The sequence below is a fragment of the Thamnophis elegans genome, chromosome Z, assembly GCF_009769535.1.
Source record: "Thamnophis elegans isolate rThaEle1 chromosome Z, rThaEle1.pri, whole genome shotgun sequence".
Taxonomy (NCBI): Eukaryota; Metazoa; Chordata; class Lepidosauria; order Squamata; family Colubridae; genus Thamnophis; species Thamnophis elegans.
The window spans coordinates 58,365,031-58,385,162 of NC_045558.1; the positions used below are offsets into that span (position 1 = coordinate 58,365,031).

The 20,132-nt window shown below is 39.9% G+C and overlaps 1 protein-coding gene across 6 annotated transcripts in view; it reads left to right on the forward strand.

Annotated features, from left to right (window-relative positions):
* ZDHHC3 (zinc finger DHHC-type palmitoyltransferase 3) overlaps positions 1 to 20,132 on the forward strand; it is a 93,386-nt gene that overhangs the window by 57,078 nt on the left and 16,176 nt on the right. For all 6 annotated transcript variants that reach the window (XM_032235106.1, XM_032235101.1, XM_032235100.1 and 3 more), the window contains 4 exons: positions 9,315 to 9,439; positions 10,461 to 10,557; positions 14,479 to 14,560; positions 16,638 to 16,768. In XM_032235106.1, coding sequence (XP_032090997.1) covers positions 9,315 to 9,439; positions 10,461 to 10,557; positions 14,479 to 14,560; positions 16,638 to 16,768 — 435 coding nt within the window. The remainder of the gene's footprint in view (positions 1 to 9,314; positions 9,440 to 10,460; positions 10,558 to 14,478; positions 14,561 to 16,637; positions 16,769 to 20,132) is intronic.

Sequence of the window (20,132 nt, forward strand, 5' to 3'; positions counted from 1 at the left end):
TAATGGGCTAATTTGTACTATTATAAAAATCATATTTCACATGATTAAATTTTCCACAGGTCTTAAAAAGGGGATAGGTACCTAATGTTCTGCAGATGTATTTGCTATAATTCCCTTATGCCAGTGATGGCGAATCTTTTTTGGCTTCTGTGCCATAAGAGGGGGAGCACAGGGGAGTTCTGCGCGAGTGTGCTGCACCCATAATGCAACGTGCAACACCCCCCCCCCAGTGTGCATGCACGCGTGAGAGGCGCTCCCCCCATTTTTGCATGCTTTTTTCGCCCTGCTCAGGCTCCAGAGGCTTTTATGGAAGCCTGGGGAGGGCAAAAACAGCCTCCCCCACCTCCCTGGAGGCCCTCTAGAGGTTCAGGGACCTTCAGGAGGCTTCTCTGAAGCCCCCGAAGGGCAAAAAACAACCCTTTGAGCAAACCAGAAGTCACTTCCGGTTTGCTCGTAGGGTCGGTTTAAGCCCTCCGGAGGCTTCAGGGAAGCCTCTCGAAGGTCCCTGAAGCTCCGGAGGGCTTAAACCGACCCTACGAGCAAACTGGAAGTCCGTTCCCAAACTTCCAGTTTGCTTATAGTGCCGTTTTTTTTGCGCCTATAAAGCCTTTGGAGCCTGGGTAGGGTGAAAAATGGCTTTAAAAAAGACTGAACGCCTTGCGTGCCCTGACAAATGGCTCCGTGTGCCACCTGTGGCACGCGTGTCATAGGTTCGCCATCCCTGCCCTATGCTAAGGGGATCACTAAAATTTATTGGAAACATCAGTAGAACATGAGTTCATTGGATGAATCAAAAGCTGCAATCAGGTAGGTGAGTTCACCACCAATAGTGCTGACATAAAACAGAAACTGGGCCTCTAATTCCAATTTGCCTGATCTCTTAGCTTTTACACCTGAATTTTCTAAGAATAGTTGCAGGAAATGCTTGAAAGCACATATGCATTTGTTTCTTATAGTAGTTATCTGTTTTCTTGTGATTTTCCTTTAATTAAATATGATGGGCACAGCATATACTTGTAGAAATGTGTTTTCTGGTGCTGTACTTCAAACTAAATATTTCAATCATTATAGGAGTTTGCTTGACGTCATGAGGATTGCTTGACCTCATGAGAATTGCATTTTCCTCTGAACCTCTTGTGTTAATATGAGGTTGGTTTCTGGACTACCAATGTTTACTGGAACTTATACAATCATAAATGACATTTAAATTTTCTTTTATTCATTATAAAACCCTTCATAATGTTTCCATATTAACAAGATAGAAAACATCATGCTTTATTTAATATGTTTGACTATATTGCATATGGACTTATATAACAAGAAAGCTTTCTCTTGTTTCTTTCTCATAAAGTTTATATTTATAATCCTATCATATAAACCAGGGGTGTGAAACTCGATTACATTGAGGGCCAAATCAGGATTGTGTTTGACCTCCGAGGGCCGGGGTTGTGGGCCCAGGGATGGGCGTGGCCATGTTGGGTATTTGATAGAGGCTCAAGATGCATTTTTTCCCCTTCTTTCTTTCCACAGTTCTTTATTACAACCATTTTCCTATTTCTTCTATCAGATATTACTGGCAAACTTATTCTTCATACTCACTAAACATTTTATTTCTAAATCTATACCCTATTGTTTAATAATAAATTGCTTTTCCAGGCAGAAAAGCTATTTATACTATTGTATTTTTATTATTCAACTAATAATAATACAATAGCATAAATAACCTGATGACACAAGATCTAACAGCAGAGGTAAATTTCTAATAGAAATAGCTGTCAATTATAGATTGTTGATTGTTGATTTATTTATTTTTATTTGTTAGTTTGTAAAATGTGAAGGATAGCAGGTCTAAGTATGAATGTGGACATGAACAGAGGAAATGAATACAAGTAAATGGGGACAATAGAACAGGGATGGTAGGCACGTTGGTGCGCTTATGCACGCCCTCTTTACAGACCTCTTAGGAATGGTCCACAGTTGACAGTTTAAGGTTGAAGCTGTGAGGGTTTGAGGATATAACAACGGAGCTGGGTAGAGCATTACAGGCGTTGACCACTTTGTTGTTGAAGTTGTATTTTCTGCAATCGAGTTTGTAGAGATTGTTTGCCCGTGTATTATTGTGGTTGAAACTGAAGTAGCTGAAGTAGTCATTTACAGGTAGGACGTTGTAGCAGACTTTTTTTTTTTTTATTAAATGTTTTTTAGTTTTAGTTTAAAACAGGTACAGCATCTTTCTTAATATATCAATCAATTACAGATAATACAAAAAAAAGACAAAAACAACAATCAGAAAAACAAGACAAAACACAGGTGTCTATTATGAAAAAATAAGAAGTATATCAACTGGTTACAACATGTTTTGGTGCTTCTCTTCCGTTAGCTCCTATTAATTCAGATATCTTAACTCGAATATTTACCATATCAACATCATTATACCTCCAGTTTTAATTATTATGGTTATTTAAACATCCTTCATCCTTAGCTATGCTAAGGAATTAGTCCATAACACATGCTGGCAGTTCATTTACTTATTTGTAAAATCCTCTATTATCATCAAATCCTCATATTCTATTTTAGCTAAACATCCATAATATTCAATTATATCATATATCATAACATTTTCCCAGTATTGATTAACATTTGATTGTATGGATTTTATTTAGTTTTTTAATAGTGCTAATTATTATAGTTAATACTCTTTATGTATAATCTAAAGGTATTTTCTCATATCCAATTGTTAGTTATCATATCAACTCCACATTATATACATTACTATCAATATCAATTATTATTCAGCAATATCTGTTACATGAAAAAGCAATTAGGTTTAACTAGTTTTCAATTATATTCATCAATCTATCAGCCAGTTCCAAATTATATATATTGCTATCCATATCAGTCATTATTCAGCTATATCTATTACAAATTGAAGTAATCCGATCTAGCTAATTTTAAATTGTATTGTCCCATCTGTCAGCCTGTGTCCCTCCAACGAGATTTCCTCCGTCCGATAGCCATTCGTTGGATAAATTTACCAAATGTTTCCATAAGCAAATCCAAACAAAAATATTTCGGCACCTTTGGATTCTGAATGTCGGTGATGAAGTAATAATGTTGTCCTAGGCTTATAAAATTTCCCAAATTAACTTTAATTCTCAAGGGTGGATTCTCCATTCCTCCTGCACACTGTCTCTTTAAATGAGTCGTCTTTATAGCTTCCCCCCTCCTCTCTTCCTCTGAGATAGACCAGACACCATTTCTCACATTTTCCATTTGTGTTTCAGGAACATTTAAGCATTCAACGATCTCAGTTTTAACTTCATATTTTAGAATCAATTGATCCAGTTTTCTTTCCAGTTTTTGGTAAGAATCAAAGAGTCCTCTACACGCAGAGAAAAGAGTCTGAAATGAAATCTTAGAGGTATTTTGGGACGCCATGATGTGTCGTAGTTAAAATAGAAGCTCTCTTTTTTTTTCCTTACAGGCTTCGAAGCACTTTTTTTTTTTTTTTAGTCTCTTACAGGCTGTCAATCTTATCTAGTTGTAAACAGAACTAGATAGTAAAGTAATAAAAATGTCGAATCGTGACGGGCTAATTAGTAGGAGATAAGTTTTACGATCCACTTAGGGAGATTCAGAGGGGGGAGGATGTCGCGGAGTTTCTTGAAGCATTTAAAAAGTAAAGTAACCACCAGTCATAAATCCATTAGAAAGAGCCAATTCGCCGCTAAATCTTCCTGTTCTTTGGATTCAGTTAGCTTAATTTTTTAACACGAACAGTCTCTCTTGGATAATAAAATCAGCTTACCAGATGACATCACTTCTTCCATTCTTAGGGGCAACCTGCAGTTTCAGTTAGCACGCAGCTAATCCAAAAAGGAATTGGCACGAGGAGTTAATACCCCCCCCCAGAAATTTGCGGATGTCTCTGGGGTCCTGGGTCCCTCCCCACCTTCACTGTCGTCTCCGGGACAGCTAGAGTTCAAAGAACCCGTCCAAAAATCCTTTGGTATAGAGGAATTTCAGGAGTAGCCTAAAACTCCATCTTCTCACTGCTAAGCCCCGCCTTCTTCCGTTGTAGCAGACCTTTGTGTACTATGCTTAGGTCTGACAGCAGGTGGCGCAATCCCAGATTATCCAAGCCCCAAATTTCGAGCCTGATGGCATAAAGGATTCTATTGTCAGCAGAGGAGTGGAGTACTCTTCTTATGAAATATCTCTGGACCCGCTCGATCATATTAATATTCGATATACAGTGTGGTTTCCAGACAGATGAGCTGAATTCGAGAATTGGTCTGGCAAAGGTTTTGCATTCCCTAGTTAGCAGTACAATGTTACCAAAAAAGAAGCTTTGCAAATTTGGGTTAACAACTCTTAATGTCTTTTTGACAATGCTGTTACAGTAAGCTCTGGGGGTTAGATCATTTGAGATGAGTACTCCTAGGTCCTTGACAGAGTGAGGGTCGTCTATGAGGACGTTTCCGCCCAAGTTGTATTTGGTGTTCTGATTTTTATTGCCAAAGTGTAGGACAGAGCATTTGTTAGTTGAAATTTGGAGTTGCCAATTATGCATTGGCATTTTGACACATAGTTGAGGTTGCTTTGTAGGGCAGCAGCATTGTCAGTGGTGTTAAATAATTTTACATCATCAGTTAAGAGGATGCAGCAGCTTATAATATGGTAACAAAGATCATTTATGTAAAGCAGAAAGAGTGTGGGTTCTAGAACGCTGCCTTAGGGGGACACCGCTGTTGACTGATGCTGGGTTTGATAGGGTGCTCTCTGTTTTGATTACTTGTTTCCTGTTTGACAGGAACGCAGCTATCCACTTGTGCAGGGATCTGGAAATGCTGTAAGAGCTTAGTTTTAACAGTAGTTTGCCATGTACCACTGAATCAAAGGCTTTGCAGAAGTCTATGTAAATTGCTTTACCCTGATCAAGATGTGTGGGCCAAATGTTTCTGTAGTGTAGGAGTTGCAGATTACAGGACATGTTTTTCCTGAAACAAAACTGCTTGTTAGAAAGCAGGTTGTTTGTCTCTAAGTGGCGGGTGATGGATTGGTTTATAATTGATTCCATGACTTTATAGGTGATGCAACACAATGAGATTGGTTTGTAATTTTCTACTAAGCTAGGATCTCCCTTTTTAAAGATAGGTATGATCGTGGCTAATGACCATAGGTCAGGCACAAAGCTGGTTCAGAAAGATATCTCATAGATCGTGCTTAGAGGTTCAGCTAGGGCGTCTGGAGGGACAACTATCTGACCTCGGTGGACCTCACAGAGGCCTCCCTCCATGTCCCAATTCACCCAGACATGTGGCAGTTGTTGCAGTTCTGCTATCGGGGGAGACATTTTCAATATCAGGCACTCCCCTTTGGCCTTTCCTCGGCTCCAAGGGTATTTACCAAATTTCTGTCTGCGCTCGTGGCCCATCTGCAAGCCCACCCAATCAGAATCTTATGCTACCTGGATGACATCCTGTTGTTGTCCAGGTCCCCTGGCCAAGCTACACAGAACTTGGAGGTGACGCTCCACACCCTGAGAGAACATGGCTTCTCCATCAACCTGGGGAAAAGCCATATGATCTCGACAACACAGCTGCTCCATTTAGGAGCAGTCATAGACACAGGAAAGGGCAGGGTCTATCTTTCCGGGGAACATCAGGTCAGTTTACTGAGTCTAGTCCGGCAGGTCAAGACACACCATCGAGCCCAGTTGATTGTCCTCTCTCAGCTCCTGGGCAAGATGGTGTCTTGCTTTTCTATAATCCCATGGGTGAGACTCCACAGCCGGCCTCTCCAATGGCTCCTGCTGCCACACCAAAAAGATGACACCAGTTGCTCAACCAGGTCAATTCGCATCCCCCCAGAAGTTCTGAAGTCCCTAGCATGGTGGGATTCTCCAGTCCTGAAACAGAGATCATTATTCCGAGACACCCCCCCCACAGGTTACGATCACCACCAACGCCAGCCTATCTGGGTGGGATCAGAACTGGCCCAGGGACTTTGGTCTCAGACGGAGCAGCGCCACACCATCAATTGGTTGGAGCTTCAAGCGATTGAGTGGGCCTCCTTCACCTGCAGGACGCAGTTGTCAAGAGGCATGTCCTGGTCCTCATGGACAATATCACAGCCAAGGCCCATGTCAATCACCATTGGGGGGGGACACGCTCCAAGGATCTGATGCAGGAAACCATGGGCCTGGGTCACTGGGCAGAGATAATCTCTGTCACTCTGGGCCGAACACGTCTCTGGCAAGGCCAACACAACAGCTGATTGGCCCATCCGAACTCACCTGGACCAGTTGGAATGAACTTTATCCTCAACTGTTCTGGTCACTGATCAGCCGCTTCAGCCCACTCACAGTTGACCTCTTCTCCACTAGAGGAAACAGGAAGATTCCACGCCTCTTCGCAAGGTACGCAACCTTGGGGGCAAAGGGAGTGGACGCGCTCCAATGTCCTTGGCCCAAAGGTCTCCTTTATGCCTTCCCTCCCCTCCCCCTCATTCAGCAGGTCATTCAGAAGATGTTGGAGGAACAGGGGGAACTAATTCTCCTAGCACCTTTTTGGCTGTGCCGCCCCTGGTTCGCAGATCTCAAGGCTCTCTCAGTGGCTCCTCGGTGGCATCTCCCTGCTCAAGCCTCGTCTCTGACACAAGGATCCTTCTCTCATCCAGACCCCAGCAGTCTTTGGGACCATCTATGCATCCAGGCGAGATTTCACCAATCACCTATACAACGCCACCTGGAAAGCTTCAGGAACATCAGTCCATCTGAAGCTCTTACGCCACAGATATTGGAGTTTCTACAGGGGTGTCTGAATTTAGGGTTGGCGCCTAACACACTCAGGACACAGGTAGCGGCCCTCTTTTGAGTCCTACGCTGTGGGGGCCCCATGTTGTTGGCACACAACCCCCTCACTAGGAGGTTTCTGAGGGGAGCCACCAAGCTTTGTCCACCTGTGGTGCATCATTTTCCAACCTGGGATCTTTCCATAGTGTTCCAAGTGATCACGGAACCTCCATTTGAGCCTCTGAGACAGACGTCACTTCATTACCTGTCATTCAAAGTGGTCTTCCTGATAGCTATCACTTCAGCTAGGAGGGTGTCAGAGCCAGCTGCGCTGTCTATTAGACAAGACTTGTATATTTTTTCACATGGTTAGGGTGGTCCCGAGCTCAACCCATCGTTCATCCCAAAGGTGAACTCCATTTTTCATCAGTCCTAAGAACTAGTTCTACCCAATTTTTGCCCGCACCCGTCTCATCCCAGAGAACGCAAGTGGCATACTCTTGATGTGCGTAGAGCCCTACACATCTGCATCCTCAGAACGTTTTTGGCCTACGGAGATGTTGTTTACCACTTTCCATCCAGAGTCGTTAGGACGGAAAGCCTCGTCATCAATTCTGGGGTGCTGGATCTGGCATGTATCACAAAAGCATACACCTTACAATCGCAGGTTTCTCTGGCCAGATCACTGCCCATTCCACTTGAAGCACAGCGACTTCAGCAGCCTGGGCCACCCAGTCCTCTGTGGAGGAGGTGTGCAGAGGTGCCACATGGACTTCACCTTCTCCTTTTATTTGGCATTACAAAATTGACTAGTATGCATCGACCGAGGTGACTTTTGGAAGGCTAGTGTTACAACAGGTTGCAGAGAGTCAGATTTATCCAGCCCCGTCATCATCTCACCCATAATGAGGAGACAGCTTTGGTATATCCCATGCATGAATGCTGTCTCCACCAATGTTGGAGAATGGGTGTTGGTTTACCTGAGACACCCTTTCTCTGGACAGGTGGAGACAGCATCCAGCCCTGCCCTGATGTTGGTTTTTTTGTCCGGTCTGGTATCAGTGGGAGAGATTGCCTCATATGATTTAGTTTTTACATGTCAGTCTGGTATCATATTCGTATTCATCAAAAAGCTGGGTAGAGCTACAGGAGAAGGCATGTCTTAAAGATATCAGACTCAGTCCTATTGGTTAGTATACGAGTATAAACTATGCATGGATGCTGTCTCCACCTATCCAGAGAAAGAGCGTCTCAGGTAATCCAATGCCCATTTTGTTTACGAGGCTTCTTGCGTTACATAGCCTGCATTTAAGGTCTGTAGGGGTGGATCTGGGGTATTAAATGGACCTACAGTATGTAAAATCTGGCATTAAACTGTAGTATTAACATAGGATGTGCTTGTTTTCTATCCAGATCAGGCACTTACTCGAAGACACAGAATTGTAATCAAGTCCTCCTGCAGCACTCTGCTGGCCAAAAACTAGCTGCGCGGAGGCCCCATGTGCCCCCCCAGGCCCTTTTGGCAGGCATGGGCATAATCCTTTGATATTTCCAGTCCAGCCCCATGGGCCTGATTTAAGTACCCCTTGAGTTTGACACTCCTGATATAAACTGTTTTCTTGTCATATCTGCCATATGTGAAGTGAATGGTATTGAAATGTCTATTTCCCCTTTCCTCATAGAGCATAGCTTTCTTCGGGTGGTAATGTATTTTGTAAATACACATAACTTTTGCATTTTTTAAAAATGTAGCAAGTTGTCTTTAGTTCATGAAATTTGCTTGGTTGATTTTAGATGTGGCCAAGAAATGTACCTTGCCTTTAGAAACCCAAGCTGAAAAGTTCTTCTGAACTTTTCTAGATTGACTGTAGTTCCCACATTTTTGTTCTGAATTTTATGCAAACCAGGATGCCAAAGTGATACTGTTGTTTCTTTGAGATGAAACTGATGAATATCACCCTTACTCCTAGGGATACGTGGGGCCACCATTAACTGCTGCACATAGTTGTGCATCAGTTTCACAATGATCTCACTCCTTTCATTGCAGAATGTCCACCTCTATCCTAATCTCTTGAGAACCTTCCCTTTATTCCCTCAGCCTCTTCCATTATTGTCAGGGAAAGCTTTAATCAATTTTTTTTTACTTTTCTCTCCCCAAATGCTTTGATCCAAAGTAACTGTATTGTGGTCTACATTTGGAACAAAACTGATCTAATTCATATCTGTGTATCTACATTAACATATATTTCTGGCCAGCATTTTAGGCATGGAATCCCTTGCATGCATAGGTAGTCCTCATATTAGAATAGCAATTGGGACTGGAATTACTATAACTAAGCCACGTGTTCATAAACTATTTGATTGCACATTTTAGCTTCAGGTTCAAAGGGCCATATCTTTGTAACATATGCATTGTCATTAAGCTTTCCTAAAATCATCTATGTCTACAATAGGGGCTCCTGAGTTTTCTGACATTGTGACCCAGTGTTCTGGCACTCTTTTTTTTTTTCATTTTTAGGGTGCAGTGCCCAAAGGTAATGCCACAAAAGAGTTCATAGAGAGCTTACAGCTGAAGCCAGGACAAGTAGTTTATAAGTGTCCAAAATGCTGTAGTATCAAACCGGACAGAGCACATCACTGCAGGTAATTAAAATACATTATCATCATCATGGTCTATTTATGTTACTATTGTACTTAAATAGTGGCATCAGCATTAATCTAGCCTTTGAATTACTCAAATGATTTTAGCACATTTCTGCATTTTGATTTGTTTTAATTGTGTTGCAAAACTCAATACATTCAGAACTAAATTTTGTAACATCTTCAAACTTTCTGCTTTAAAAAGCAGGTTTGTACACCTATTAATCTGTAATATGTTAATTTATTCACTTTGAGTTATGAGGTAGTTTAGAATTGTTTCCACTGGTATATCCACATGTCTGGAAAAATAAAGCCCTGGTATGCATTTGCTCATGTGTACACACACACACACACACATAGACAGACAGACCGACAGACAGACAGCAGTATTTTTCTGGATATGTGGATATAGATATATCTATCCCCTTCCTCTAAAGACATCTGTGGGCCTAGCATTCTGTCCAAGCCTTCAAAGTTTTCTTGTAGCAGGAGAATCACAACAACATATGGACACCTGCAAGGAAAGACTTTTTCCATTGTTCTATGATGTACAAACCAGTCCCATCAGGTGGACTAAAGGGTTAAAATGCGCTCCACGGCACCAGTACACCAAGCTGAATGCATGTAGTCAGTGAAAAAGTCAGTCTGCTAATTGGCATAGAGTATATTGTGAATTGCACTTAAAAATGCTGAAAATACTCAAACTCTCCCCCTTCCCTGCTCCTAGCTTTTAAATTACATTTAATGACTGAAAAGTAACTAAAATAACTGAAATAATTAAAACTGAAATAAAAAACTAGAGCCTCTAAACCAATTAGATATTTGCAACAAAGTTTGCCACCTATTCATAATGCTCCAAATCTAATATTTACTTCTTCTTTGAATGACAGTGTGAATCTAAAAGTGTCTGAAAAGACATTTTAGGTTTTGACAGTGAAAATATTTATTCCACTGTTTGATATCAATAGACCAGTTTCTCGATGTAGATGGGATTATATTTTGTGGTGTTTTTATTTCCTTTTAGTGTTTGCAAAAGATGTATACGGAAAATGGATCACCACTGCCCATGGGTTAATAACTGTGTAGGAGAGAACAACCAGAAATACTTTGTACTGTTTACAGTAAGTAATTCACTGAGTGAGTGATCTGTGTAACTATTGAAATTAGCCCTGGAACTTCAAGTAGATCTTGCTCAATTTTTTTGACACTTCCTCCAAAACTAATCAAAAGGAGATACTTATGAGAAACGTAGCTACTTGTTGAAACTGCAAAATGCTTGAAGCAAGTTATAAAATATAATTGGCCAGCAAAATATGGTTTTCCAAAGTACATTACTGGACTTTAAATCACAAGCTATAATTCTAGCCATTTTATTTGCTTAATATTGTATCATATTCCTTCACCTAAGTAGTTTGATTAATATGAAAGAGAGAGAGAAGAGAAAGAGAGGGACAGAGAGAGAAAGAGAATCGGAATGAGAGAGAGAGAGAGAATCAGAATAAAGCCAACGTTTTGCCCCAGTGCGTGCACAAGAGCATCACCGCTAACTGTCTAGTAGCAACTGCAGCTTACCGGCCCCTTGGTCAGCACAGTCAGGGGCTGCAGTACCTGCGCAGCTCAGGTGAGTTGATTACTTATCCAAGCAGCAGGGGGAGGCATGCTATCGGGATATGCCATGCAGGAAAACTGAGAATTGGTGGGCTGGAGTGCCTGGCCGAGTGAGGGAGGCTTGCTTTCATGCGGCTGTTCTGGCAAATGATATAGGCAGAGGCGCAGGAGGAAGGCAGGTGATTTTGATGCACTGCACGGGCTGCGGTAAAGCTGAGAGTTGGTGGGCTGGAGCAGGTGGCCGGCCACAGGAAGCTCACCTTTGCATGGCGGCACCAGCAGCAGAGGTGCAGGAGGAAGGCAGGTCATTCTTCTGCATTGTGAAGGCCACAGACAAGCCAAGATGTGAAGATGAGCTTCCTGTGGTCAGTCGACCACTCCATCCCACTATCTCTCTGCTTTTCTGCGGCTGTGCAGTGTGTCAGGATCATCTATGTTCCTCCTGCACTTCTACCTCCACCTGGTACCAGTGCCACCACATGAAGGAAAGTCCTGCAACCAACCGACTGCTGTGGCCCACTGACTCTAGGCTTTTCTGCAGTCCAGACAGCACATCTGGATTACATGCCTTCCCCCTGCCTCTGCCTTGTCTGCTGCTTGGACAGGTAATCAACATACCTGTGCTGTGCTGCGTGGGCTGTGGCTGTGGCCAGAAACGGTCAGCCTCCACAGTCTCGCTTCCGGTGCTGCTCCCGAAGCTTATTTTTGGGGTAAGGCTTATATTAGGAGCATGCTAAAAATCAGGCTGGGGCTTATTTTCTATTTAGGCCTTATTTTGGGGAAAACACAGTACAAACACGGTACATACAGTGCATTCAGAGTATTCAGACCACATTCACTTTTGTTACGTTGCAGCCTGATTCTACAGTTACTGAAATTCATTTTTTCTTTGCCCCATAATGACAAAGTGAAAACAGAATTTTAGAATTGTCTGTAAATTTATTAAAAAGAAAAAACTGCAATATCACATTGGCATTCAGACCCTTTGCAACAACACATGAAATTTATTTCTGGTGCCTCACATTTCTCTTGATCATTGCTGACATGTTTCTACACTTTGATTGGAGTGAACCTGTGGTAAATTAAATTGATTGGACGTGATTTAGAAAGTTATACACCTCTCTATAGAAGGCCTCACAGCTGAGAATGCATACTATAGCAGAGCAAAAAGAACTGCCCTGAGGTCAAAGGAACTGCCCTGCAGAGCTCAGAAATGGGATTATTGCAAGGCACAGATCTGGGGAAAGGTACGATAAAATTTCTGCTATACTCGTAAGAGCACAGTGACCTCCATAATTGTGAAATGGAATAAGTTTGGCACAACTAGAACTCATCCAGGCTGGTTGCCTGATCAAACTGAGCAACCGAGAGAACGCTTTAGTAAGAGAAGTGACCAAGAACCCAATGGTCACTCTGACTGAGCTCCAGAGAGACTTTATGAATATGAGACAGAGTTCCAGGACAACCATCACTGCAGCATTCCACCAATCTGGGCTTTGTGGCAAAGTGGCTAAATGGAAGCCTCTCCTCAGTGCAAAACATATGAGAGTCTGATTCGAGTTTGCAAAAAAGCAAGGGCTGAAGGTCTCTCAGATTGTGAGAAACAAAATTCTCTGGTCTAAAGAAACAAGATTGAACTGTTGACCTCAATTCTAAATATTATGTCCGGAGGAAAGTAGGCGCCACTCATCACCTGCCCAAGATTATCCCAACAATGAAACGTGGTGGCAGCATCAGGCTGATGTATGGGTGTTTTTCAGTAACAGGGACTGGTAGACTGTTCAGGGTTGAGGGAAAGTTGAATGGAGCAAAGTATAGGGATATCCTCAATGAAAACCTGTTCCACTGTGCTCAGGACCTCAGATTGGGCCAAAGGTTCACTTTCTGACAACGATCCTAAACACATAGCCAGGACAACACAGGAGTGGCTTAGGGGCAACTCTGAATATCCTAGATAGAGCCCTCACTTTTACCTATTGAATGTCTCAATGTTCAACCATATTGAATGTCTCTGGAGGGACCTGAAAATAGCTGTCCACCAATGGTTAGTGTCCAGCCTGACTGAATTTGAGAATATTGAGAGCTTGGGAGGATTTGCAAAGAAGAATGGCAGAAAATCCCCCAATCCAGGTGTGCAAAGCTTCCCAAAAGACTTGAGGTTGTAATTGCAGCCAAAGATGCTTCAACAAAGTACTGAGTGAATGATCTAAATACTTATGCCAATGTGATATTTCAGTTTTTTCTTTTTAATAAATTTACAGACAATTTTAAATTTTTGTTTTCATTTTGTCATTATGTAATACTAGATATAGATTAATGAGAAAAAAATGAATTTCACCAACTGTAGAATCAGGGTGCAACATAACAAAATTAACAAAAGTGAACGGGGTCTGAATACTCTCTGAATGCAATGTATATCTTATGCTTCAAACATAAATAGTTCAAAAGATACCAACTTGCTGTTGTTTCATTACCAATAAATATAGGGACCATGTTTCAAGATTTTTAGGGCAAAGGTTCCATTGTTCTTTGCGTGTTTCATAAAAAATTTCTGTGCTGTATTTTGAACATATTTTACACATAGGATGGGACCAAATGATCAGTTGATTTAATCAATTTAAGATCCACTATGATAAGAATGTATGTACCAGGAGAACCCCTGCATTCCAGACAATTTAAAGACCCTAAAGCAAATCGGGCAGGTTTGTGTGTAAAACAGATGACTGAACATTTGGACCTTTGTATCCTTAATGGGTTCACATGAGGCGACTACCCCGCAGAATATTCTTATGGGGGAGCAGGAAGAAAATCCACAGTTGATTACTGGATAATATCATATGACCTCCTGAAATTCTTACAGAAGATGGAGGTAGACTCACAACTGGAAAGTGATCGTGATTCAATAATCCTTACTCTTACATTACGCCAGAAATCCCTGAGGGCAGGCACAGCCTACCTACCCAGGTTAGAGAGCCAAAATATTCAGGTAAAAATTAAATGGAACGAGAAAAATGCAAAGGAAGTTACTAAATGGATGTTAGTTCCAGAAACCGTAGAGTTACGTACATCTCTATTAAGGAGTAAGTTTAAGTCTTAGAGAGGTTTGAAACTTTAATTTCAAATTTGAAATTGGTTCTCACTAACAGAATACTAGCTCACTCCAAACGGCCGGTTTCAAAGAATAAAAAATGGTTTGAAAGAGATTACGTGCAACTAAAAAGGATATATAATATGGAGTACAGGAAAAGTAAAAATGCCCCTTTTGAGGATCACACTCACTACTTAAAGCAGTTGAAAGCACAATATAAGACTCTTCTAAAAGGGAAGAAAAGTGCAGCTCTGAAGGAGTCATGGCATAGACTAATTACATCACTCAGGACATTCTTATTCAATGTTCAAACCTATCTGTCTTAACATTCCAAATTCTATTTCAGATGTATATAGCTCTAATTTCTCTGCATGCTCTAATCATGGTTGGATTCCACTTCCTATATTGTTTGGAAGAAGACTGGACAAGTGAGTATTGGTAATATAATATTTTGAAAGTAAAACATCAATATACATTTGTATAACCCTCACAAAAGAGACTTGAATGGGTGATTACATATTTGCCAATAATATGTTTGTCCATAATTTTATAACATTGTCTTTAGCTTCCTTTTTCTCTCCTTCCCATGAGGAAAAAACGCATATCTCTTTAGAAAAAGAAATTAAAGAAGATTTTATTTAGTTTCTATTTCTATTCCTTGTTTCCAACTGCCTTATTTTACTTCCAGCATCTGCCATTTCATTCTAAAACTTAATTTCATGTCAATGTGAAATAAGTTGTGATTAAGAGCTTCATTTTTTATTTGATGACATTAAATTATATTGGAAAGGATAACACCTAATACTGTGTTTCCCCCAAAATACGACATGTCCTGATAATAAGCCCAATTGGGCTTTTCAGTACATAGGTTAAAATAAACCTCCTCCTAAAATAACCCCCACACATAAATTATTTAACGCATGCGCGACAAGAGACAGGAGGCTTTTTGAAAGTTCTCCAAATCCAAAAGGTAGGAGTAATACGGGGTGGGGAGGGTGAGAGGAGAAGGTTGTTATTGCTGCAGTTCTTATCGGGCAGCAGCGAGGCTTTTCAGCTTTCCTTGCTTTTGGGAGCCGACTTTGGTGGATGTAGGGTGTTCTGCACTGACTGACAGCTTTCGCCACAATTGTCATCCAGCAGCAGTGAGGCTGCTTTTAGAGGAGTTCGGAGCCTCCCTTGCAAGTAGTGGCAAATGTTGTTTATTCCCCTCTACAAGAGGAAGAGGTAGAGGAGGAGGCTGCGCAAGTGGGGAAGCTTGGAGGAGGGGAGAGGTGCTAAGAAAGTCAAAGCCCTCCCTCCTTCCCTCTTTTTCTTCAGCAGTCTCCCTCTGCCTCCCAAGTACACTGCCCACCTCATCTCTGCCCTGTTCAGCTGGTGTGGCTCTGCTTTTGTCAAGAAAAGAAAAGGAAGAGGGGAGGAGGGGGAAAAAGTCCCAGGGCAAGAAATGTGCCTTGCAGAATATCAAACATCCCATTAAACTGTGCCCCCCCACTTTCCCTTCCCTTCCTCTCCTGTCGTTGTCTGTCTGTCTGTCTGTCTCTCTCCCTCCTTCCCTCCCTCTCCCTCCCTCCCTCCCTCCCTCTCTCTCTCTCTCTCTCTCTCTCTCTTGATGAGCCAAAGCCGTTATAGCCAATTTTGCTCGCTTGCTTGGCAGTGCCATTTTTTTGGAAACTGAAGAGGAGTCTCGTGCTTGGCCCATTCCCTGCCCCCCTCCCCCCATAATAAGGCCACAGCCATATTTCCGGGGTCAAAAGAAAATAAGACCCTGTCTTATTTTTGGGAAAACATGATAATTATTTTTATAAGAAGAAATGCATAAAAGATCAAGAACAGATTAGACTTAGATTTGGAAGCCGTGAAAAGGAACCTGCTTGCAGTTACAGCATAACTTATAATTACAAGACTTCTTCAACTGATGACTACAATTGAGCCCAAAATTTCTGTTGCTAAGCGAGACAATTTGCCCCATTTTAAGGCCTTTATTGCCACTGTTGTGAATTACTGCAATTATTAAGCCGGTAAGTGGTTGTTAATTTAATTGGGTTTCCCCATTGACTTTGTTTATCAGAAGATTGCAAATGGTAATCACATGACCAAGGGACAATGCAACAATGAGAAATAGGAACCAATTGCCAAGCTTCCAAATTTTAATCACATAACCTTGCAATGGTCGTGTGAAGAACAGTTAAATCACTTTTTTCAGTGCCGTTGTAACATTGAATGGTCACTAAGTGAACTGTCGTATATTGAGGAGTACCCGTATTTATTCCTGCTACATTTTAAAGTTTGTATGTATGATTGCTGGCTTTCAGAATTCTATAACTCTTAATTTCCAGATGTTGGAATTTGATGATTTATAAATAATTCTGAATAATTAAATCTCATTTATAATTGAATAAACTTAGAAACTACTCAATATAAGCAACTCTAAGTAGTGTACAAAGGCAGCATTATCATTGGTTCAGTTCCTAGAATATGAAATGCTCTTTCATATTACATTTTCAGAGTGCAGTTCTTTCTCTCCACCAACTACTGTGATCCTTCTGATCCTCTTGTGCTTTGAGGCTCTCCTTTTTCTCATTTTCACATCTGTAATGTTTGGAACGCAGGTACATTCCATCTGCACTGATGAAACAGTGAGTACTTCATGACTCTTGATTATTTTGTTCCTTTTTTAAAAGAATCACTTAGCATGATTTCATTGTCTTTGTCCAAAAAAGAATATAAGAGTGCCAAACTACAGTAGAAAATATATTTTATAAATAGCAATTGGATTTCATAAAATAAAAATATTAGCAAAGTTTTTCCTTTCCATGTGATGCTCTCCAGACACTTAATTAATTTAGAGGTGGGAACTTTGTTTGGAAAGTTTGATATAGGGCAAATGTGGATATAAAATGTGGATATTCATTGCTGATAACTTTCTACAATTTCATTTTTTACTGTTCCTGTTGTTCTATTAAATAGTGACATACAAATTAGTGACATACAGAAATAATTTGGGCAGTATATTTTTGTACATATCTAGAGGACTTGCCATCCATCATTTCTGAACTACAATTAAATGATTTAGCAATTAAAGCTGTTGTACATTTCAACATTAATCAGTGCCACTTCTCTTTCAAAGAAAAATTGTTACCTACTATTAATATATGGTATTTTTAATAGCACCTGAAAGAAATCTGTGATTACCTGGCTTAGAATGTAAGTGGATCAGGCATCTTTTAGCATCTGTTCATCAATTTTGATTAGCAATGAATATTGTTGTTTATTTCTCTTTATTGGCTCCTACCCAATAGAAAATGATGTTATTTTGTGCAGTGTGATCAAGTTGCCTGGGGTAGCAGGTAGGAATAAAAGAGATATTTTTTGATATGAGAGCCAAACAAATTGAGCCAGTGTTATCATCTGTTTATTTTGTTTCATGAATTGAAGGAGGTTTGGAAGAAACCTACTCTCATGGAATTATGCATACAAATTTACAATAGTTTTGACCAATAGTTTTGTGCTGTTCTGTAGAAACCTGAAATTATAAATCAAATAGCTAATCATCTTTTTTGTTATTTTTCTTACAAAGGAAATAATTAAAATTATGTACATTGAAATGAGATCCATAGGTGTCATGTTGTGTACAAGTCTTTCACTAAAATAAAGTTGTTGAGATTGCCATCTTATAAGAGAGGAACCTCATGGAACATATTGTCATTTATTTCTGTTGAAGCCTCCTTAGATTTTTTTTTCTGTAATAATCTTCCCTAGATTCATTTTCAAGTGACTTATATTGAAAAATGAGGAATTATATCTCTCTATTGAAGAAAGAGGATGAAAGATTTTAGATAATTGCCCAAAGTGCAATTGGCTATCAAAGAGAAAGAACAAACTGATTATTATATAATTTGGGAATCTTTTTACTGGTGGTTAGAGAATATACATAAGAATTAATAGTTAAAAGAAGTTATCTAAAGTATGGAAAATGCTTTAATGTCAATATAACTAATAGATTTAAATAAATTACAATGGGATTGTTATAATATTATATACTTACGGTATTGGGAATCAAACTAAGATGAGATTAAATTGTGAATAAAATTGTATATTTGAAACTCTGAATACTGAATAAGGACTTTCACCCCTGAGATTTCTCTTTCCTATTTTTTATTACATTTTTTTATATAAACAATCCATTTTCCATTAACCGGTGTGTCATCTGGGTATACTGTTTCATAAATGTTCTTTGCCTATGTTGTTCTCAGTTGTAGAAATTTAATAAGGAAAACTTCAGTCCAAAGAGTCTCAGGATGGTATATTATGTTAAAATGGAATAGAAATTATTTTGCATCAGAATCATAAAATCTTTAAAAGCAATAGGATTCATATATTCCAGTGTTATACCTAAGGAAGATAGTCCATCATCAGCCTCACTTTTGAATGGGAGGAATATGGTAAAAGAACAAAAGAATTCAGTATATCAATGCAGGTGAAGAGAGATTTAGCAACAGTCCCTTTAAATCGACACTATAAATTTAGATGCTTATACAGCCATCTTTAGGGAATACTTTACTTTGTGATGTTTGTTTTCATTTCATCTATTTTGTGAATTAAAATATTTTCAATTCTTTAGCTTTTGCATAGTAAAAAATAGCCCTTCACTATTTTGGTGGTTATTTTGATGTTATTTATTTTCCCACTGTTTTGTTTTGTTTTATTTGTTTTATTTTATTTTATCTCATTTCTTATTTTGAGACGGGAATACTAGAATTCTGCACAAAAATTGAAATATGACCATGCCATTGGGTTTTATACAAAGGCAGATGGCAGCATCTAATCTACCTCGGTTATCTGAAAATAAGATTCAGTTATCTGAAAACAAGATTACTCCAAAATCCCAGGGATGTGGACTTGACTTTCCAGAAGATGGCTGTGACAAACAGCTTCCACATTTTTGTCAAAATATTAGTAGATGAGCAAGCCATCATAAATTGAAGTCAACTCAAGGGCATTGTCATCATTTATTATGATTCCAAAGGTTTACATTGAAGTGCATTGCAAAGTAAATTGACCAGTTATCATTTTCTTGGTTGCATTTGAGAATCTTATATATTTATACATATAAATGAATTATTTTCTTCTGTCCCTATATCATTTTACACATGTGTTACTTGAAATGTCACTGCATTATTTATTCATCCAATTTGGAAAGATAATGCATAAAATTGTCTGTATTTTTGATCAATGTATATTACAACCTCACTGTTTATATCCTTCTCAGATATGAAAAATCAAATGACTCTACTATAGTTCTTCTAAGAAAGTAAATTCTATTCATGAACCTTCACTTGAACACTGCTTTTTCCCACTCTTCTTAACTATTTATTGAACTGTAAAAGGACTGATTGCCAGAAATTGGCCTGCTTTTTTTTTGCCCACAGGATGACTAAATCTGTTGGCTGATGGCAGTGACGTGCAGTCAGGGGAGGCAGAGCCTGCCATCGTGAAAAGAAAAGGAAAATAAAAGGAAAAAGGCTGAGCTAGTTGCTGCCAGAATCACCATGGATGACTCTATTTAGTGCTTAACTATTTAAAAAAGCCTCTAAAAAAGTGTCCTCTACAGGAGGAGGCAGGAGAACCATGTGCCTCATTTAGTCTGACTTTATATCACTCAAGCAGAGTTAAGCAAGGGTTAAAAGCCGAAAAATTCCTTATGTAGATGAGGCACGTGGTTCTCCTGCCTTCTCCTGTAGAGGGCGTTTTTAGAGACTTTTTTAAACAGTTAAGCAGAGTCATCCATTGGGGACTCTGGCAGCAGCTAACCCAGCCTGACCTCAGCAGCTCTTGCCTTTTCCCTTTTACATTTTTATATTTTTATGATGGCAGGAAAGAGCAGAGTTGAAATCCTCTGTGAAACAGCTGGAAATGGTATGTTGGTCAGAGGGAGAGGGGAGGAATTCAAAATTAATGTAATTTGTAAGTAATTTGTGTGTGTGTGTGTGTCTTTCTTCA